This window comes from Lynx rufus, unplaced genomic scaffold (genome assembly GCF_022079265.1).
Source record: "Lynx rufus isolate CCGP_SWC_20201006 ecotype Redwood Valley unplaced genomic scaffold, mLynRuf1.p SCAF_3, whole genome shotgun sequence".
Lineage (NCBI taxonomy): Eukaryota > Metazoa > Chordata > Mammalia > Carnivora > Felidae > Lynx > Lynx rufus.
The window spans coordinates 117,622,304-117,645,178 of record NW_025814845.1 but is presented as its reverse complement, the minus strand read 5'-3'; the positions used below and the strand labels follow the sequence as shown (position 1 = coordinate 117,645,178).

Genomic DNA, 22,875 nt, shown 5'->3' with positions numbered 1-22,875 from the left:
CACCACAGATACTGGGGGTCTGGCTGCGTAACTCTGCATCTACCACACCATTAATCTCTGCTACCTATTTCAGAGTACACAAAAAAATGAAGCAGTTTCTACATAAACATCGGAATGCTTTCCAAAATGATTAAAAAATGGAGAATGAGAAATATCAAAAGTATGTAAGTGAAATACTATATTTATTCAAAGAGAAATACATAAAACGTCTGTGTAGTAATACTATTTCTGTCCCTGTGTCTCTGAAAAGTGGCTATGTACTCACCGTGGTCTATACATTTAGGCATTAATAACAGGTACTGTTCAGGGCATACATTGTTTAGAAAAAAATGAAATGAGTCAACTGCTAAAACATACATATCACGACTACTTAAGATAACATGAATATTTAATGAAAATTTAGAACTTAACATCTGACTTTCATCCTGCAGACCTACAGGGAAAAACACAGTAATTCATTTAACCCGTCACATTTTACAAAATCAGACAAAACGAATATAAGCAGTGTTTTTTAATAAAAACAACAATTTAATTTCCAACGAATATATTACCATCCTGTTCTTTTATCCTGTATATGTATCTAATTGGCATAACCTACTGATTACTAAAATCAGCAAAAATCCAATCCATGATGCTTCAATTGCTTGGATCAATACACATCTTAACATTTGGAACTCATTTTTCTTATGCTATGAGACTGATTATCAGTTCCTATAAAAATGCTATGCCCTACTCCTTGCTCCTGTAAGTGTGACCAGTCTTTTGCACAGCACTTCTGAACACCCACACTCAATTCATCAAGCACACATATCCAGGCTCCTCTCAGACACAGTCACCCATGGGCAAGCAGCTCTCCTAGTTCTCTTGTTCCTCGTAGTGAGCATAGCCACTGGCATAGGTCCTCCCTAAATTCAAATTGGTAAACAAATCTGACGGCTCCGCATCTGAATCCTTTCCTACTTCGTCTTCTTCCTCTTCATCATCCTCTGCTTCATCATCATCTTCCTCTTCATCATGGTAGCTGCTATCACCATACTTATCAGAAGAAAGGTTCTTCCAATAGGCATCATACCCAGAAGCTCCATCTCCTTCTTCACCTCCAGTCTGCCTGCCAAATTTCAGGGAGCGTGCTACAAAAGACAGATACGTACGTGGCACTTTGTTCCGATTCTTTACGTCTTTTGTATATTGTAAAGGAGAGTGAAGATGTAAAGAATCGGAACACTCTCCTTTACAATATACAAAGTTACATGCATTTGATTGGCTGCTTCTTACTCCCATTTTCCTAATTTCCTCCCTTAACTGGAAAGAATGGAGACCTTAGTAACAACAATCAATTCTATCCTACTCAGAGTTGATGCACATACCATATATAACAAATAATAAAGAGAACAGCGTCATTTCATTAAATCTAGAAGAAGTTGGAAAACAAAGTAAGACTAAGAGCACTCTCCAAACATAATTCAAATAAGGCATGTTAAAAACTAAAATGCCCTTCATTTGATGGGTTAAAATTCTATTTTCAAATCACAGAACAGTTGATTTCATGTCATTACATTTTTCTTAAAATAGCTATTTTAGAATTCTGGTGACCTTCAAGACAAAGCCCTTCATTTCTTCTGCCTAAGTAGCAATATAGTTTAGTGCAAAAAACCAGCAAATCATCAATCCTACCTCACTGTACAACTACACCTTTGATTAAACAAAAGTATTGTCAGAGTCATTTAGAATTATGGTTCCATTCTGCTGTATCTGGTAAAGAGTCAAATTCTCTTTAATAAAACTGTGAGCTGCATTACTATAAGCATGTTTGCAGTAGTCTTATTCTTTCATAGAAAAGTTATATAAAAACCACAAAACAATTTCCTATAAAAATGATATATTACATTGTAAGTATAGCTGCTCAAATACCACACACCTACAAAAAAACTTCAGAATGAATTCCAACTTCCAAGTACCGAAGACTACCAGCACTCAAATATTAAAGATTTATAGCTACTCAATTATTTAACAAGGAAAGCTTCAGCAGAAACGGAAAAATCACTCTTTTTGGTCTTAAATTTCAGTATTCACTGTGTCATTAACTGAGTCAAATGCCAAATATCAAAGTGAATGATGGTATATTTCTTAAGTTAAATTGAGAAACTTCACCTAAAAATTTTCAAAGCTATAAAATTCCATTTGCTTAAGAGAACACATTCATCTTTTCAAATAGGAAGAAGTGGCAAAAACAAAAATAGAGAAAAAAAGAGATAAATCTTGCCTAAGCAAGAAAACAAAATCCCTCCATTGGTATTTTAAGAAGAACCTTACTTGACATGCTGAGATCCTTAGTTTCCTGAGTTTCATGTCCACATTTGGGGCAGGGAGGCTGTTTTCCTTTTTCTTGCTTAAACACCTTGCTCCTTGTATGATCATCACAGAAACAAGCCTATATAGGAGAAGCAAAAATAAGCACGTAAATAAATAATTCAAAAAATACACAAAATTATCATTCACTATCTCAAGGAACTTTAAAGACACAGTTTTGTTAAGGGTAAAGATTAAGAGTTTTGTTGGGATTGGTCCTGATTTAAATTTCTCAAGGGAAATGGTCTTTGCCAGGACCCTCTGAACTACACCCTAACATAAGACAGAAACTATACACAGGGTATGACAGTATAAACACATTTATTCATTCATAAACACATGAGCATTCACAAAGCCCCTGGTGACATAATGGTGACACAACCTCAAATATACAACTAACTGGGGACACAGACAAGTAGAAAGGCAACTGCGAGACACTGTGCATTGAAAGGGAAGTGCAGAGGAGGGGCACTAAACTGGATATGGGATTCAGGAAAGGCTTCCTGGAAAACATGGAGTGTTGGCTGAGATCTGAAGGAAAATAAAGGTACAGTAGGGTAAGCAAAATTGGAAAAGGGATCTAAAGCAGAGGGAACAGCATAGACAACACTTGAAAGCCATTTGGTAAAATGGGAGCAAAGTTGGGAGAGAGCAAAGAGACAGGGTTAGGAATAGAAGGAAGAACTAGGGAAATGTTTCTGACAGGAAGAGAATCAGTGCACCTGATCTTTGACAAACAGAAATGCTGGACACAAGATCTAAGGACATGGAACATTATGGCAATCTTCACTTTACTTAAACTTTCCTAAGCAAGTGAATTTTGATATTAATTAAAATATACTCTCAACATTTTGGTCAGAATACTATCCATAAAACGTAATGTGTATAATGTGTAGAAACAAGGAGCCAAGATTCAGCAGACATGTGCATTAGTGTCAACCCTAAGACAAGCCAACTAGATGACCTTGGGAAAGTCACTCAGCTTTCTTAATTCAATTTCACAATCTCCAAAATAAAAGAAGTAAACTACATAATGTTTAAAGACCCTTGTAGATTAATTATAGCTATAAATAATCCAAGATGGAAAAGTCCTGGGATTAAAAACAAAATCAAAAAATAAAAAATAGACCAGTATACCTTACAACGGAGACAGGAATGCTGACCAAGTCGATTGCATGAAACACCTATGGGTGAAAATACATAATGTCCAGATTCAAATTTGAAATTAAAACACTATTTTCCACAGATTTATACTTGATGCACTTAGATTATTAACATTGTTTTCCTGTCTCAGTATAACCTAGAGGATATATAAAAATGAGATGGAATCCCCAGCCGGAAGAAAAGAACAAACTGCACATACCCAGCACTCTTTAGTTAGTACGGTGCTAATTATTCTACAATCTCCTTCCACTTTTCCAGATCTAGGAGATGGCAAACTTAATTATACTTAGAAAACTTGCAATGAGACATCCTTTTTCCCACAACACTTGGCTGAAGCTCTTCCCTTAATCATATAATGCTTACATTTTATAAAGAATCATTTTCTCCATTAATGTAGGACTTCTCCTAATGGTGCAGACTATTGCTATGTTTTGCATAATGTCTGATAAGAGAATAGAATACTTCTGGTGGAAAAGGTGACTATGAAGAGAGAGTAATGTTCAAGTGGGCAGTAAAAGATAGGAAAAAAATCCCAAAATATTTTATCCTTATTTTCGTTAAACTATGTTAACTTGGGTTATTCTCTGTAATTACTGAGGAAAAACCTAAACGTAAGTACAAATACATTAAAAAAGCAGAATACCTGGCACATACTGACTGTGCTAGAAATGGAAGAAAAAAAATTAGTGCCAGAGGTATAGAGAGAAAATAAATTAAGCTGTACCCTAATAAAGCCTGAATGTAAACTATTAACTTTTATTCAGAGTTCTTGAAAAAATAAAAAGGAAAACAAATAAAAGAAAGCCTATCTTTGTACTTCAAATATTTGACCAGATGTTGCTAATTTGGGAATTCTTTTATTTAATTTTGCCTGGTTCATGGGGAACCCTTTTAATCTGAACAGGCAAGTATTTTTTTTTTATCAGAAATGATTCTCAAATAGGTATATTATTATTGCTTCTATCCCACTATCCTTTTTTCTACAGCAATACCAATAATTCAGTTGGATATGTATTATTTGTCCTATGTGCTAATAATAAAAGTTAAAAATCAACTGAGTACTTACTATGTACAGCTGACCCTTGAACAACACGGTTTGAACAGCACAGGTCTGCTTATATGCAAATGTTTTCAGTAAGTACAGTGCAGTACTTTAAATGTATTTTCTCTTCCTTATGATTTCCTTAATAACATTTTACTTCCTCTAGCTCACTTTATTGTAAGAATATATGACATAATACATACAACACACAAAATATGTGTTAATCAACCATTATTTATGTTATCGGTAAGCCTTGTGGTCAACAGTTCGCTACTGGCAGGAGTCAAAAGTTATATGCAGATTCTCAACTACACAGGGGGTTGGTGTCCCTAATCCTCATATTGTTCAAGGGTTAACTATATTAGGTATAAAGAGGTATACCTAATTACTCCAATAATAACCATACTGTTTCATTCAGTCTGTGAGGGGAAAAAAATCTGAACTCTCAATCATTTCCACTTGAAGATATGCCCAGGTGGGGTTTTCTGTTTCCCTTTTCATTCAGTCAAAAGAAAAGGATATATTTAACTAAAATGTTATACGTCTCTTTCAAGTACATAGCCAGAACACATACTGAAAGTACAAAGCTCCCTACCCAATTTCCCAGCGTACACCAGGCATTTCCGATACAGAATCTTTTCCTATCCACACTACCCGAGTCTTTGACATGCCACAAAGACAAGCTGTTGCCTATCTTACCCTTATCTTTTCTTCTGGGAACTCAAACTAGGATGGAACATGGCTCTGCCACTATCCTTTCCCTAATTACCTCAACCCCATACACATGCACTCCAATTAACTGCCCAGTTATTTCTCTCCCCAAGAGTTACAATCTTGGACTTTTATATAAAGAATGCATTTCTCCCAGATTCCAAAAATAGCCTGACTTTCTTTTTTTTTTTTAATTTTTTTTTTTTTCAAAGCTTATTTATTTTTGGGACAGAGAGAGACAGAGCATGAACGGGGGAGGGGCAGAGAGAGAGGGAGACACAGAAACGGAAACAGGCTCCAGGCTCTGAGTCGTCAGCCCAGAGCCCGACGCGGGGCTCGAACTCACGGACCGCGAGATCGTGACCTGGCTGAAGTCGGACGCTTAACCGACTGCGCCACCCAGGCGCCCCTAGCCTGACTTTCTTAGACTAGGAATGGTTTTCATTTTCAGTCTATTTCCATGTCTTCAGAGTATTTTATTTATTTTTTAAGTGCTTATTTATTTTTGAGAAAGAGACAGAACACACACTTGGGGGAAGAGCAAAAAGAGAAGGGGACAGAGGATCCTAAGGAGGTTCTGCGCGGACAGCAGAGAGTCCAACGTGGGGCTCAAATTCACGAACCATGAGATCATGACCTGAGTAGAAGATGAACACTTAACCAACTGAGCCACCCAGGAGCTCCCAGAATATTTTAAAGGACAGGAGGTTGGGATGCTTCAAAGCCTACTGATAACAAGCCGTTTTAAATTAGAAGTAAGCCTGCAATGAGTAAGCCTGCAATGAGAATGACCTTAATTATTAGGTATCAAAGACATGATTGACAGATTTATCTTAAAATCCTGTCAATAGTCTATTTTGTATTTTTCCTTTGTCTTTTACTGAATCACTAAAACTTCCTGATGAAATCATAGTCTTATCACTCAGAACTGCCGATCTTTGGGGTTCAAATGCTACAAAATACACAAAGCTCTCAAGCCCCAAATAAAGTAAGTCAATTTTATATTACACATTTTGCAGAAACCTAAGAATGGCTCAAAAATGCTATATACTTTGAGATGTTCTTTAACCACTGAGAGTTTCTATAGGAACACTGTAAGAATTACATATGTATGTATTTATATATACATTAAAACTGACAACTGATCAACTTTAAATTTATAGAATATAGAGATGAGCATTTCATATCAAAACAAGAACCAAATTCAAGGAAGTGACCATCTGGAGAATTTCAGCCTTTCCTATAATGGTATCTACTATTTAATAAAGGCTTTCTAAGTAACAGGTACCATAATAACACTTTATACAGATTCTCATTTTAATTAACTCCTTGAAAAAGAAATTAGCGTCTTCTTTAATATATAAGGAAACTCAACTTTAGAAAGATTTGGTGATTTGTCCAAAATCACATAACCAGTAAGGAGAATTTAATGTTTGACTCTAAATCTTGAGCTTTTGAGAATCAATAAAGTAGAAATAAATTGTAATCTATCTGTAAAGGTAATACCATTGATAATACCCAGTTGGTAACACTGGGTTCTTAAACTGGAAGGTACATGACACTTACGTGTGCAGGTTAAATACACATGACTGAACCTACCAAACTTCAAAGACAGACTCTCCAGATATGAGGCCTAGGCACCTATATTTTTTTAACCCCCCCCCCAGATGTTTCTGATGCATACTCCTGTCTAACAATCACTGATACTAACTAACTGGAACAAACTAGGGGCAGTATCACGTATCACTTACTTGAAGGCATTTGGAAATGTGTGTGGGGTTTTTGTGGGGTTGGGAGTGGAGGTTGTTACAATAACTTGGAAGTAAAAATGACATTTAATACTCTGTACCAGGAAAACTACAAGTCCTATAATGCCTGATCAACCCCACAAAATGAAGAACTCACCCAACCAAGATGCCAGTAGCACCCCTATTGAAAAAAATAAAACAGACTATGTGGTTCTGAATTTTTTTTAAAAACAGAAAATAGATATTAAGTTGAATTACAGTCCACAAGAAGCTGCATGAAAAACTAGACTCTTTTTTCATTGAGTCTAACACTATATATTTTTTTAATGTGAGAGAAAGAGAGTGCAGGTGTGAGCTGGGGAGGGGCAGAGGGAGAGAGAATCTCAAGCAGGCTCCACACCCAGCATGGAGCCCAATGTGGGGCTTGATCCCATGACCCTGGGATTACGACCTGAGCCAAAATCAAGAGTAGGACAGATGCTCAACAAACTGAGCCACCCAGGCGCTCCAGAGTCTAACACTAATACTACTCAGAATCTTGGGTACAAAGGACATCTAATTTTTTTTAAGTGTATTTTTTTTCTTAAGTTTATTTATTTTGAGAGAGAGAGGGAGAGTGTGCGCAAGCAGGGGAGAGGTGGAGAGAGAGAGAGAGAGAGAGAAAGAGAGAGAATCCCAATCAGGCTCTACACTGTCAGCATGGAGCCCACGTAGGACCAACACTCAGGAACGCAGAGATCACGACCTGAGCCAAAACCCAGAGTTGGGACGCTTAACCAACTGAGCCACCCAGGCGCCCCAAAGGGTATCTAATTTATAAAAACTTACATTTGAATGTTTCCGCCTCTAAAACCTGGCAGCTGGCTTGATGTTCAAATTGATCATCTTCACAGAGAAAGTTATGACAAAAGGAACAACTAAATATTCTGCCTCCTATTGGATGAAAACATAAAGCCCACAAATGTAAAAACGATAAACTTCAATTAAAAAACTCATATCCATAACACTGCTCAATAAGAAAGCAATCTGTTTCAGATTTATACCAAAATGACACAGCAGTTTTTGTTCTGGTAAAGGCTTCGATGAAAACTGCCAAAGTGAACCATAAAAAAGCAGGCCCCCACTATCTCCTGGCTACTTGCAATGCTTACAGACACTTGCGGTCCTATAACTCCCCTCCCTACTGGCTTACATAAGCAGTCCTAACAGTGACTATTACTGCTAGTATAAATCCCTTTTCCAACTAAATTGGTAACCACAACAGTAGTCAGGATTGACAGTATCCTGAAAAAAAATCACAAAAAGAACATCCAGAATGTGTCAAAGTCAGCCCTTCTTACAGTGAAGTTCATTGCTCATATGTAATCACTCACCATGGTCCCAGACACCTCTTTCGCATTCCACACACTCAGCATCAGTAAGAGGGCAGGCACAGGCATGTGTACTGAGACATTTCCTCCCATGGCAAACCCAAGCTTCACAGAAGTCACATATTGCACCCTGCAACCAAGGAACACACAAAAAATGAATCTTTGTCACTTGCCTGGCTGCAACCGTTGTTTAACCAATGGCAACCACCAAAATTGTACGTGTTTAGGAATTTAACAACCCTCAGTGATAGTGGGGGCTTCACTAAAGAAAAAATTTTGTTTACACTAAGCCAAAATTAAAGAGGGTTCTCTGAAAATCAAACTACTTCACCAACAACTATTTATAATATACAAAACTTGTCTATAAATCAAAAGAAAAAGCAAGGTGGAAACTATATACTTAAGCCTAATCCTAATCGTTAAAGTAAGTCACGGAGCTACAAGTGTTGCCTTCAAACTGAATTCTAATTCAAATGATGTCTGGAGTCCACATTTTAAGCGTTCTTATCTACAGCAATCACAGTAACAAAATTTTTTCAAGTAGAAATATTTTTGAATTAAGAAAACTCCTTCCTGAATCATTTATACAGTAATTTACATAGCTTTTCTGGAGTAACTGAGAAAAAATATTAAACTTCTGCCAGCATCTTTTTTTTGTTAAGGCAACTCATGATTTAAATCATTACTATATTTCTTTGTGGAAAAAAAGAAAATAAAATATATAAAACTAAAAAACAGGGTAAGACTCTCCAATTCTACATCAAGATAGACCAACTATACCTTTCAATAACACAATGACATCTACAGAATATTAATTGCTAGAATGAATCTTAAGAAAATGGGATTAGATGTTCTTTCCTTTACAGATAATAAACAGTGGCCCAAGTCTTAACTCCAAATCCCAGAGCAAAATTATAGTGGAGCTGAGATTTAAACCACGGTGTTCTGAACCTCAATTCAGTGTTTAGCATTCAAGACTCTGTAACAGAAGCCATAAAGAGCAAATAGGAAGGATGTTTTTTGAGATGTAAATATGGATTACCACTGTGGATTGCAAATCCTCAAATACATTTCTTGGAACATTCAGTGTTCTAGCACCAAAAAGATGACATACAGAATAATCCAGGACAGTTTAAAAGCTTAAAAGAAATAATTTACAAAGGACAAGGAAGGGCTTAGAATAAACATAAGGTATGATGTAGTTACCAACCCTGAGCCTGAAATAAGGGAGCGGAAGGAGTTACCAGAATCTTAAGAAACAATCAGTATGGAGAGGATTACATAGCCATATAGAGAGAAACTGTGGCCAAATCATGCCCAAACTAGGATAACCTGGTAGGGAGTGAGCGAGGGAGAATAAACACCCAGATTTTATTATCCTCCCATCTACAGGTCTCCTGCCAAGGTCTTCCATTGGGTGAACCCAAAGTGAAGCCATAAGGTAAGAAAGCCACTGATCCAATCCATACACACAGGTCAGGCTCCCAGGGCAAAGCAGGGTCAAGAAGAGAGAAGGTAGAGGGAATTTCAACAGACAATTAGAAGATTCCCAGAAAATCATTTTTCTAGAATGTAAAGCTAATGATACAGGAGTCTATTGAAATGTTTTATACAATCATTCACATTCACACAAGTTAGTGAATTTTTTTCAATTTTTCTTTTTTTAAGAGAGAGAGAGTGTGCAAGCAGGGAGAGGGGCAGAGGGGGAGAGAGAGAATCCCAAGCAGGCTCCACACTCAATGTGGAGTCCAATGCGGGGCTCAATCACACGACCCTGGGATCATGACGTGAGCTGAAATCAAAGAGTCATACACTCAATCGAGCCACCCAGGTGCCCCTACAACTTAGCGAATTTTTTTAAAAGCGTTTAATAAATTTGGGCATAAGCAAGCTACCAAGGAAGATTACATTGATTTATGAATAAAGATAACATTGAAAATCCTATATTTAAAATGAAGAGGAATTCACAAGATACTTATGAGTAAGTCTAGTTTCTTGCTTCTTTAAGATATGCACACATGGAACATATTAAGGTCTGCTTCATGATGGAAAACTAAGTTCTTGGGAAGTTACTATAAATAAAATATCTGGGGTGCCTGGGTGGCTCAGTCTGCTGAGTGTCCAACTTCGGCTCAGGTCATGATCTCATGGTTTGTGAGTTCGAGCCCTGCATTGGGCTCTGTGCTGACAGCTCCGAGCCTGGAGCCTGCTTCAGATTCTGTGTCTCCCTCTCTCTCTGCTCCTCCCCCACTCATGATCTCTCTCTCTCTCTCTCTCTCTCTCTCTCTCTCTAATAAAGAAAACATTAAAAAAATAAATTAAATAAATAAGTAAAATATCTGTTTGACATCGAAATACTATTGCCTTCCTCATGAAATGAAATTTGCACCAGAGCATAAAATCACACAACAGAATACAGTAAAATTGGCTGAAAGGAAGAGAGAGTAAAATCCATCACACAACACTACTATTTTAATTACACCATACCTCCTTTTATTGCGTTTCATTTTTTTATATGCTTTACAAATAGTGTAATTTTTTTTTCAAATTGAAGGTATGTGGCTTCCCTGCACTATCAGTGCCATTTTCCCAACAGCACTTGCACACTTCGTGTCTCTGCACCACACTGTGGTAATTCTCATGATATTTCACTTTATTATTTTATCTGTTATGGTGACTGTGATCACTGATCTTTGTTATTACTATTGTAATTGTTTTGGAGTACCACACACTGTGCCCATATAAAACAGCAAATGTTAATCAGTAAATGTTGTATGTATTCTGACTGTTCTACCGACCAGCTGTCTGTCTACCTTTCTCCCTCTCCTTGGGCCTCTCTATTCCCTGAGCCACAACAATATGGAAATTAAACCAGTTAATGACCCTACAGTGGCCTCTACGTGTTCAAGTGAAAGAGTTGCACATTTCTTACTTTTGACTCAAAAGCTAGAAATGATTAAGCTTCATGAGGAAGGCAGGCTGAATGCCAAGACAGGCCAAAAGTAAGCTTCTTGTGCCAGATACTCAGCCATGTTGTGAATACACACACACAAAAAAAGCTCTCGAAGGAAACTAAAAGTGCTACTCCAATAAACACATGAATGATAAAAAAGCAAAATAGCCTTATTGCTGATATGGATTAAGTCTGAGTGGTCTGGATAGAAGATCCCATCAGCCACAATATCCCCTTAAGCCAAAGCCTAATCCAGAGGAAGGCCCTAACTCTCTTCGGCTCTACGAAGGCTGAGAGGTGAAGAAAAGTTTCAAGTGAAGAGGCTGGTTCATGAGCTTTAAGGAAAGAAGCCATCTTCGTAACATCCAAATGCAAGCTGAAGCAGCAAGAGTTGATATAGAAGCTGCCACAAGTTATCCAGAAGATACAGCTAAGATAAATTAATGAAGGTGGCTATACCAGGCAACAGATTTTCAATGTTGACAAAATAGCCCCACTTTGAAGATGCCATCTAGGACTTTTATAGCTAGAGAAGATAAGTCAATTCCTGCCTTCAAAGTTTCAAAGGACAGGCTGACTCTCCTATTAGAGACTAATAATAAAGCTGGTGACTTCAGGTTAAAGCTAATGCTACTTTACCATTCTAAAAAGCCTACGGCCCTTAAGAATTATGCTAAATCTATTCCGCCCATACTCAATACATGGAAATAGAAAGCCTGGATGACAGCACATCTATTTACAACATAGTTTACTGAATACTTTAAACCCACTGTTGAGACCTACTGCTCAGAAAAAAACGATTCTTTTCAAAATATTACTACTCACTGACAGTGCACCTGGTACTCAAGAGCTCTGATGGAGACATATAATGAAATTAATGTTGTTTTCAAAAGGCCTGCTAACACAACATCTGTTCTGCAACCTAGGGATCAAGCAGTCATTTGATTTTCAAGTCTTTTTATTTAAGAAATATATTTCATAAGGTTATAGCTGCCACAGATAGTAATTCATCTAATAGATCTGGAAAAAGTAAATTGAAAAGCTGAAAAGGATTCACAATCCTAGATGCCTTCAAGAATATTAGTGATTCATGGGAACAGATCAAAATATCAACGGTAATGGGAATTTGGAAGAAGTTGACTCCAACCATTACGGATAACTTACTGGGGCTCGAGACTTCAGTGGAGAAAGTAACTGTAGATGTAGAAATAGCAAGTGGAGCCTGAAGATGGGACTGAATTGCTGCAATCTCACAGTAAAACTTGAACTGATGAGAAGCTCCTTGTTACGAATAAAGAAAGTGGTTTCTGGGATGGAATCTACTCCTGATGAGGACACTGGGAAGATTGTTGAAATGACAGCCAACGACTGAGAATATGACATAAAATTGGTTTAAAAGTGGGGCGCCTGGGTGGTTCAGTCGGTTAAGTGGCTGACTTCGGCTCAGGTCATGATCTCGTGGTCCGTGAGTTTGAGCCCCACATCGGGCTCTGTGCTGACAGCTCAAGAGCCTGGAGACTGTTTCGGATTCTGTGTCTCCCTCTCTCTGACCCTCCCCCGTTCATGCTCTGTCTCTCTCTGTCTCAAAAATAAATAAATGTTAAAAAAAAAAATTAAAAAAAAAATTGGTTTAAAAGCAGTGACAGGGTTGGAGAGGACTGACTGCAATTCTGAAAGAGGTTCTTCTGTAGGTAAAGTACTATCAAACAGTGTCACGTGCTATGGAGAAATCATTCGTGAAAGAAGAGTCAACTGATGCAGCACTTTATTTTTTTATTTTTTATTTTTTTTTAAATTTTTTTTTTTAACATTTATTTATTTTTGAGACAGAGAGAGACAGAGCATGAACGGGGGAGGGTGAGAGAGAGGGAGACACAGTATCCGAAACAGGCTCCAGGCTCTGAGCTGTCAGCACAGAGCCCGACGCGGGGCTCGAACTCACGGACCGTGAGATCGTGACCTGAGCCGAAGTCGGCCGCTTAACCGACTGAGCCCCCCAGGCGCCCCTGATGCAGCACTTTATATTGCTGTCTTATTTTAAGAAATTGTAACAGCCACCCCCACCATGAGCAACCACCAGCCTGATCAGCAGCCAACAACATCAAGGGAAGAACCTCCACCAGCAAAAGATTACAATTCCCTCCCTGAAAGATCAGGTGATGGTTAACATTTTATAGCAATATTTTTAAATTAAGGTACGTAAAATGTTTCTTTAGACTAATGCTATTATACATTCAATCGACTACAGTATAGTGTAAACGTAACCTTTATTTTTAAGTTTATTTATTTTTGAGAGAGAGAGCAATTGCACACTTGCGCAAGTGGCAGAGGGACAGAGAGAGGAAAAGAGAGGATCCCAAGCAGGCTCCACACTGTTGGTGCAGAGCCCAAAGCAGGGCTCAACTCACAAACCGTGAGATCATGATCTGAGCCAAAATCAGGCACTTAACCAACTTAGCCATCCAGGTGCCCCTAAACATTAACCTTTATATGCAATGGGAAATCATATAAATCATACAGAAATTCATGTGATTTGTTCTATTGTGATATTTGCTTTATTGCAATTGTCTGGAACCAACTCACAATATCTCTAAGGTATGCCTGTATTTTAAACAATGAATTTCCTTAGAAAACTCTATATCTAATGAGGAAATTATGTATAAGCCTATGTTAAATATGTATTCTTTTTTGAAATGTAAAGCTATAAAAAATCTACTAACGTTACGTTCTTTTGAAACTAGGTTACCTTGTAACCAAAGCCTGAACCTTGCTTAAGAAGGATATTCAGTATAGTAAGTGCTGAGTTCTATGAAGTCTGAATAAGACACTCTAGAAAGGTACCAAGGACAAATGAATTTTTAAGTCAACTTTAAATAAGTTTCCATTTCTTGTATGTTTTCCAAAAAGAAAAGAGGAAGCAATCAAAAACAAGTAGGTATTAAAGGAAAATCATACAAAGAACATTCCACAGATAATCCAGAAAAACTCCAGATTGACTTAATCAAGGACAAAGCAGTGCTATTTAGAAAAAATCACCATTGGTCACAAAGACTTCTTATCCTTGGAAACCCGCTAGTCTAAGAGATGAAGACAAAAAACTTACCACCATTGCAAGGCCAGTACTATAAACACCAGCATGCTTTATGACACAGTCTGAAGACTTCATCATGCACTTGGTTTTCCCTAGTAAAGAAACAAATGTGCATTAATAGCCTTGCAAAGTAGTACACGTAAGTACTCACTGATTCCACTTTCTATCTAACCTAAATTCCTATGGAAATAATTTGAAAATGGATAGAAAGCAGCAGTTCACTGCTTATGTTACTAAAAAAAGAAGCTAGATATAACAGATCTAACCTGAATCAGCTCTTTTAAGATTAGAAATTTATTAGGGGAGCCTGGGTGGGTCAGTCGGTTAAGCATCCAACTTCGGTTCAGGTCATGATCTCGCAGTTCATGGGTTCAAGCCCCACATCGGGCTCTGTACAGACAGTGAGGAGCCTGCTTGGGATTCTCTCTCCTCCTCCTCCTCCTCCTCCACCTCCTCCTCCACCTCCTCCTCCTCTTCCTCTTCCTCCTCCACCTCCTCCTCCTCCTCTCTGCCCTTTCCCCATTCATGTTTTCTCTCTCTCAAAATAAATAAATAAACTTTAAAAAAAATTAGAAATTTATTAGTAAATCTATAAAAATGTATTGCATGATAAAATTATATGCTAATTACTGTTTGTACTAAAAATCAGAAACTGCAGGTTAGAGTTTGTAATCTAACAGTCAGTAAAGTAGTTTAAAATCTTATGAATTTTCAGATGAATTAATACAGATTTTAAAAAGATATGCTTTGAAATAAATTTTACAGTCTGTAATTCACAATAAACAGTCTGGTTTGAAGTTATTGCTTACTTCTTTCCACAGAATATCTCAAACCAAACCAAACCATGATTATGCAACTTACCTGGTTCATTATATAAACCTAAAAGCATGGCCTCTTTGAAAATTAAAACTACACTAGAAATATTCAGGGATATAGCCCTAAACACTGCTAATTTTCTGCAATGTTATCATACATAAACACATTTAAATGAGCATATCACAAACTGTGTTCTACCTTAAACTATTATCCCATAACCAAAGGGGACATTTGTTGAAACGAAAGTTTGAGAAGTAAGTATGGCGTGAATAAAATGAATCAGGTTTCTTTACTGGAGGTCTTCAGAACCTTTAACATAAAAGTATGTAATAGAAATCTCCCACATGGAAACGAGGACATGAAACAAACAGCATTTCTCAAATGTATGCATTATTTTAAGAAACACCTATTAATATCTCAAGTACTCTGTGGAAGACTATTTTGGAAGCACCAACCTTGTTGTTCTATGAACTACCATTTAGTTTTACTTTGAATAATCATTTACTCTGAATAAAGGTTTTCACTTACACCTGGCAACTGGGTACATGGCTTAGGAACTCTATTGCAATCACCTGGGAAAACATATGAGGAAACTCAAGAATCATATGATAAGTGCCAAAAAGAAAAAATTGGCACCAAGAAAATGTGGAATAAAATGATTCTCAATGGTCTAAGATACTGTGGGCAATTTCAGCAGGAATCAAAACTTAAAAAAAGTATACAAATAAACAAGACTAAGTTAGTATAACTAAAAATTAAGATCACCAAATGTTATTAGTCTGAAATCTGATCTTATAATGTTATAACGTATCAGAGAGACAAAATCAAGATGTGATAGTGTTTGACCAGCCAAATAACAATTTGCTATTTCATTAATAAGTTTTAACATTACTGTAAAAAATGATAAACCCATAGAATCAAACTAATCAACTACAAAACAAATGTTTGATAAAAGAAAAGGCATATAGGGGTGCCTGGGTGGCTCAGTCAGTTAAGCGTCCAGTTAAGCTCAGTCAGTTAAGTTTCATCTTGGTCATGATCTCATGGATTTGTGAGATTGAGCCCGGTGTTGGGCTCTGTACTGACAGGGTGGAGCCTGCTTAGGATTCTCTCTCCCTCTCTCTGCCCCTTCCCTGCTTGCGCTCCCTCTCTCTCTCAAAATAAACAAACATTTAAAAAAAAAAAAAAGAAAAGAAAAGGCATATGTCCTTAGGTATCATATACTTACCACACTGTGCACAAATTGGTAACTTCTGTACAGAATTGCAAAAATAGCAAAACGCTCTATTCTTCTGCCGCCTTGTCATGTAAAATAAAATTTTAAAATAGGGTCACTATCAGATAAAAGGTGAGAGATCTCTGTTATTACATATAAAAAGAAATAAATATTTACCTCTGACACTTGTCACATTCCTGTAAAATATAAAAACAGAACATTAAGTTTCTATGGACTGAAAACTACAAATTTACTTGCATTATAAAAAAATACCTTATTTTTCATGTTAAAACTTAAGTTAACACTTCCCAAAGTCTCCAACTTCATCCATGTAAACAAGCATCTATACATACTTTAATAATAAAGGTATGTTCTTGGGCATACCACACAGAGCAAGAAGTGGTATCTCCACAAGAGGTGAAATAAATAAAGCAGTGGTTTGTGTTTTGGTTGTATTCTTTGTTGTTGTTATTGTTTTTTAGTCAGACAAGTATTACAGAATGGACATAAGAAATTCAGAACACAGTATGATGAAGCTCCCAGAAAATCTAGAATCCTAAACATGGTACTAAAAGCTCTCAACAATCTGGTCCCTAAACACTTTCAAACCTTGCTAGCCTATTCTCTCTAGATTCAAGTTGCTATTGTCAGTCATTCATGAAATATGTCTTCTACTCTCTCTTTTCCATGCTTTACTATTCTAATACTTTTCCTTGAAAAGTCTATCCTTACAATCTTCACCTGTTCAAAGTTCTGGTGATGATCCCACCTCCTCTATGAACTGTACCCCATCAACACACTCAAATTTACCACCTCTTAGCCCAGATGTACCCTAGTCTTAATTGTACATTTGTGACAACACTTACCAAACTCTAGCCTTCACTATGTATATTTATGTATGTGAGTCATTTCTTGTTTTGTCTGTTCCATATCCGTCTTCTCTAAAAAATGACCCTGAAGGGAGTCTCTACCATCTGTCCCGTGTTATGTAATCCTGGTCCCTCCCACACGTGATGACAGCCATAAACGTTAGCCCTGGCTGGGCACCTGGCCAAGTCCAATCAGAGTTTTCTCCCTCTCTGAGGACATTATGTGATGTGAGATACACAGGCTACCAGTATGTACGAACCCAAACAAACGGGTTAAGACAACACGAGAAAATGGAACTAATAAGCAAAAAGAAACACAAGCAAAAGATGGAACTACAAGTTTGTTCCAGTTGTCCCTGAGTTCCAGCTACATCCATGCCCTTCCCAACTACATGTTAGTCAATAAACTCTAGTTCTCCCTAAAGTTACTTAAGTTGGATTTGTCACTTACAAACAACAAGACAACTGATTACTATGAACTTGTGGAAACAGGGGCTGCGTCACTCATCTATCTATACCCCATCTTTTTGCCTAAAATGTACCTGGCAAAAAGTAAATGCACGAGAAACATTTGTGGAACTGAGTCATATTAAGCATTTCATATGTTTGGATGAAACAAAAGAAGACTGAGGAGTAGCAGGAATAGAAAAAGTAGAGAAGACTGGAAATAGAGAAATAAGGGACAACTAAGAGAAACATAGTCAAAGAAAGGAAAGGGGTTATAATCACATGATAATCTCGCTTTTTAACGCTTTGACCAAAGAAGCCCAGAAACAATCAAGACTAACCCACTGAGCACAGGAAAATAAGGTGAGAGCCAAAAGAGAGGTCCAGAAAAGTGAAAAGTTTAGAAAAGAGAAATCATATGAGTTGAGAAGTGCTAAGAGAAATAATGAAAAGCTTCCAACTAATAGAACAAATTAAGTTAATGCATATAAGATTAGAAAAGCTAGAAAATATCACAGTTCCTAGTATTTACTGTTTCCTATCTATCACCAACAGCAGCCAAGGAAATAAATAAATAAATAAATAACTCACTCACTGCTACTCAGAGTCAATAAAAACAAGGGACAAAACACAGATTTGAAATTCAATAAAATGTATGCAGCAACAATGTATTCAGCAAAATTTTATTCAGGCATTTTTCAGATATTATATAGTTTTTTAACCATCAACAGATATCAAAAAAAAGCTGTTACCATTGACGCATTGCATGGGTGTTTAGCTAAATCTATGGTGCTTCTTGACGCCCTGAGCTGTTTTTCACGTTCCCGGCGGTTCTCTGCCTTCTTCCTTGCACCGGTCTTCTTTTTAGGCATTTTACTGCTCTTTCTACACAAGAGAACAGAGAAGATATAAATGCCTGGTTATATTCGCTATCTTAAATAAAATAGAATGAAGTGTTTTTTTTACTCTCTTTAAAATTTAAACTCTGGGGCGCCTGGGTGGCTCAGTCGGTTAAGCATCCGACTTCAGCTCAGGTCATGATCTCGCAGTCCGTGAGTTCGAGCCCCGCGTCGGGCTCTGTGCTGATGGCTCGGAGCCTGGAGCCTGCTTCCGATTCTGTGTGTGTCTCTCTCTCTGCCCCTCCCCCATTCATGTTCTGTCTCTCTCTGTCTCAAAAATAAATAAACGTTACAAAAAAAAATTAAAAAAAAAAAAGAAAAAAAGAAAATTTAAACTCAACTCTGTCATTTTGACTGTTAAGGGCATTTTAAGCCTTTATGAAATATTACATATACATTATCTCAAATAAAATATATGACTTTTAAAATGAGGAACTTATTTGCATTTCCAAAATGCAATTTTGGAAATTACTCAGTACCAAATTAAAAAGTTATTGGGCATATCATTAGCAAGAAATAAAAAGTTTACCATTTACCCAGTTTATATTACTTTTTTGAACTATAAATTCAGACAACTTGATGCTAAGATGTGAAGTATAACGAGTCTTACTTCTCCTATATAATATCTGAACAAAACATCTGACAGTCAAGTCAAATGACAGCATTAACCGCAAAGCCAAACTTCTCTCTCTGAAAAGGTATTAAAAGTATTATAGTTGCTTTGACTCTACAAGCTGCCCTTCAACTCTTATGTTAGAATGTCTATCGGGGTGCCTAGGTGGTTCAGTCAGTTAAGCATCGGACTTTGGCTCAGGCCATGATCTCGTGGTTTGTGGGTTCGAGTCCTGTGACGGGCTCTGTGCTGACAGCTCAGAGCCTGGAGCCTACTTCGGATTCTTGTTTCCCCATCTCTGCCCCTCCCATGTTCATGTTCTGTCTCTTGATAATACATAAACGTTAAAAAAAAAAAAAAAAAAACTTAAAAAGAATGTCTCTCTAGAGTACATAATTTTAACAAAGTTCAAATTTATGTTTAAGAGTATTACATAGGAGTATGCACGTAAAGTCCTATATAAATAAGGACTTTAAAACAGGCTTTCATCTTTCATCACTTAGTTGAAAGAACTACCACATTAAAAAAAAAAATTTACTGCATAACACATTTTTATTTGGCTTTTCATCCAATCTGAAGACATGTTCTCTGAGGATTTGTCTGTCTTGACAATTTTATATACCAGTCCTGCCTGGTATATATTAAGTAGTCAATAAATGAAGTGACACAGGCATGAATGGGTCTATGTACTTGCTTTGCAACATGAATCTCAAATTTAATATTCTTCAAAATATGTACTTTTTAAGTCTTCTCTAAGAGTGATTCTCAAAAATCAACTGTAAAAATTCCTAACAAATACAGATTTACATTTCTAGGCCCAACTAAAAATCTACAAATTCTAAACTTCCAAGGATAGGATTAAGTTTCATTGGTGACTGTGACAACCTCCCTGAAGGCATGAACATTCTTTTCAAAGAAACCAAAACACGTCCATGATACATGGACAGAGTTCCAAGAAATCACACGTTTAAAAAATTCCTATTTCTTATTTAAAGGGCCAATTACAATTGGGCAAAATCATGCACCAACATGTACTAAGGTCACTCATGCTTTCCTACTTCGGGTTCCAACTCAAAATGTCCAACTTAAAATGTCCAATCAAAAGCCAAGTGGGGTGGGAAGCTGCGACTTAAAAATACAGACAAATCAGGCCAGGAGATTTAATAGGTGGTCGGCTAAGTAACATCGAAGCCCAGGAGATCACCCTTTCAGGATTTATAACGACAAAAATCTACAGGGTGAAAAAAATGTGTACTGCTCCTACCAAAGGAACTCACAAAACAATCACGGCGTGCTCGCCCGGTGAATTTTTTGTTGAGCCTCCATTTTTTTTCTCCAATTTGTTCTGGAAACTTAATGAATTTTTTTCCTCAGCCTTAGATGGTTTTAAGCCCTTCTCCGGTACCGTTTCGACTTCTGTAAAACGTGGCCCGTGTCACCAAATGAGGAAAAAGGCACGAGGTCAGCGCGCCTTTGGAGGAAAAGCCCGCAATCATCGGACCCAGCGGAGTGATAGGGGCGTCCAGAGGCCACCGCGGACGTGCCACGCGGTTCGGGAACTGACAACCATCACCCGCCCGCGGGACACCCTCCCTCGCGCGCGCTCCAGGCCGACCTAGCTCACCCTCGCGGGGAGGCCGGGCTCACTCCGGGGGCAGAGGGGCAGGGAACAGCGTGAGACCGGCCCGCGGCTGCAGCAAATCCAACTTGCGGGACAGGACTCCGGGAGTAGAACCTACTAAAAACGAAGAAGGGCGGAGAGAAGCAATTTCCAACACAGAAGCCGGACCGGATGTCCTCTTATGTCAGCAGCGCCCTTACGGCAGCACGTCGACAGGAAGGGCCCGCCCACTTCTGTTTGCTCCGCCCTGAGCCCGCCCACTCCTGCGGAGGATTTGACTGAGCCGGGAAGAGAATGCTTGAGTGAGGAAGAAAAATGGACTGCAGGAGGAGAGGGAACGGGAAGGCCCGTCAATTTTATTTTTTCAGAAAAGGAGAAATCTAAAGGAAGAGGGAAATGAATTCACAAACTTGACACTGCATCAGTTGACTCGGACAGAAAATTCTTGCCTAATTCTTTTGGAAACTTTCTGCTACCTGCATCTTTTATGCCTAACATTCCACTGTGAACTCCATTCTTTTGTGAACAAATTCTCCCACATTCTGGACCTTTAGTGTGTGTTCCGCCTTGCCCTTAATTGAAACCTAACATCCTCTCCCTTATAAAAGCTGCTTGCTTTAAATTTCTATGAAGTGAAGGGTGCTCATTTTTGCACTTTCTGTATCTCTTGGTTAGGAAGTAGGATCAATGCTGTTGTTCCCCAGTACATCATTCAGATAATTATTCCTCCTTTCTATATAGCAATGCCACATTTTTCCTTCATTGCTGCTATTTTTTTACCCACACTTTATTGATGGAAAACTTTGGAAACTGACTTTCAACTTCTGCCATTACCCAGAATGACATTAACATCCAAACCCATTCTCTTGAGCTCTAGATTTTTTTCATCTCCAGGAGCGATCATCTCGATGCCACTACAGGCATCTACTCTCATGACCACACTCCAGGTTGTGTGGTCAGGTGGATCAACTCCACCACTGAAATCCAAAATTCAGACAAACTATCCATCCTCCTACTTTACGAAGTCTCTCACTCAATTTTCCCTCCTAACGAAGACCACAAATCTCAGCGCTTCAATTTTCTCCCTATCGATTATCTCTCTGCTTTCTTCCATTCCTTTTGCCCCAGGTTATGAAATGCAGTTCATCACATCAATCACAATTTGCCTTATTTTCTTTCTCATCAAACCAACTGGAACATTCCCAATACTGTTAATTCGACAGCTTGCCTTTTCTTTTCTACAGTGGACTTCAGAATAACATCAATAATGATTATCCTTCATTTTATGCTCCTGACATTCTACTTTACATATGTAGTATTAACTCCTGAGTTTACACATGAGGAACCTTGAGCAGAAAGACTATGAAACTTGCTCCAAGATTACACAGATGGTTTGGCTTGTGGGGTTGTCTGTTGCAGCAATTCTTAAACATTTTGGTCTCAAGACCCCTTAAAAATTCTTAAAAACTGAAGATTCTAACAACCTTTGTTTATGTGGACTATATCTATTGATATTTATCATACAAAAAAATTAAAAGATAACATTTATTAATTCATTAAAAATAATATATTTAGGGGCACCTGGGTGGCTCAGTCAAGTGTCTGGCTCTTGATTTCAGCTCAAGGCATGATCTCATGGTCGGTCATGATCTCACAGTTGTGAGATAGAGCCTCACCTCAGGCTCTGTCCTGACTGTGGAGCCTGCTAGGGATTCTGTCTCTCCCCACCTCCCTTCCTCTTTCCCTCCCACATTTCTGTGCACAGTAGCACACATGCTCTGTCTCTTTCTCTCTCAAAATAAATAAATAAACATTTAAAGAATAATACATCTATTACATCTTAGTATAAATATTTATACAAAAACGTTGTATTTTCCTTAATAGAAAACATACAAGAGTGTTGTATGTGTTACAGTTTTGCAAATGTCTTTAATGTAAAGCTTAACAGAAGGCAGGTGACTTCCTA

General features: G+C 37.7%; 1 protein-coding gene across 2 annotated transcripts; it reads right to left on the bottom strand.

Moving 5' to 3' along the window:
* Positions 1 to 165: 165 nt before the first annotated feature.
* On the bottom strand, positions 166 to 21,065 carry ZNF330 (zinc finger protein 330). Of its 2 annotated transcripts, none has more exons than XM_047091822.1 (10): positions 20,904 to 21,065; positions 18,529 to 18,661; positions 16,638 to 16,657; positions 16,473 to 16,543; positions 14,441 to 14,520; positions 8,388 to 8,514; positions 7,843 to 7,947; positions 3,487 to 3,533; positions 2,314 to 2,431; positions 166 to 1,130 (listed from the first exon to the last, which is right to left on the bottom strand). In XM_047091822.1, exons 2-10 carry the CDS (start codon positions 18,646 to 18,648, stop codon positions 856 to 858), a joined length of 963 nt encoding a protein of 320 aa, XP_046947778.1. In that variant the 5' UTR covers positions 18,649 to 18,661; positions 20,904 to 21,065; the 3' UTR covers positions 166 to 855. The 2 variants fall into 2 exon arrangements, with proteins under 2 accessions (XP_046947778.1, XP_046947777.1); XM_047091821.1 differs by having other exon boundaries at positions 20,913 to 21,065.
* Positions 21,066 to 22,875: the final 1,810 nt, after the last annotated feature.

Bases quoted from the DNA above. Each gene is read 5' to 3' on its own strand.
- ZNF330 (XM_047091822.1), bottom strand. From the start codon at position 18,648: ATGCCTAAAAAGAAGACCGGTGCAAGGAAGAAGGCAGAGAACCGCCGG. The intron at 16,544-16,637 runs GTAAATATTTAT...TTACATGACAAG, and splicing joins GAATGTGACAAGTGTCAGAG to GCGGCAGAAGAATAGAGCGT. The intron at 2,432-3,486 runs GTATACTGGTCT...TCTCCTATATAG, and splicing joins ATTCCTGTCTCCGTTGTAAG to GCTTGTTTCTGTGATGATCA.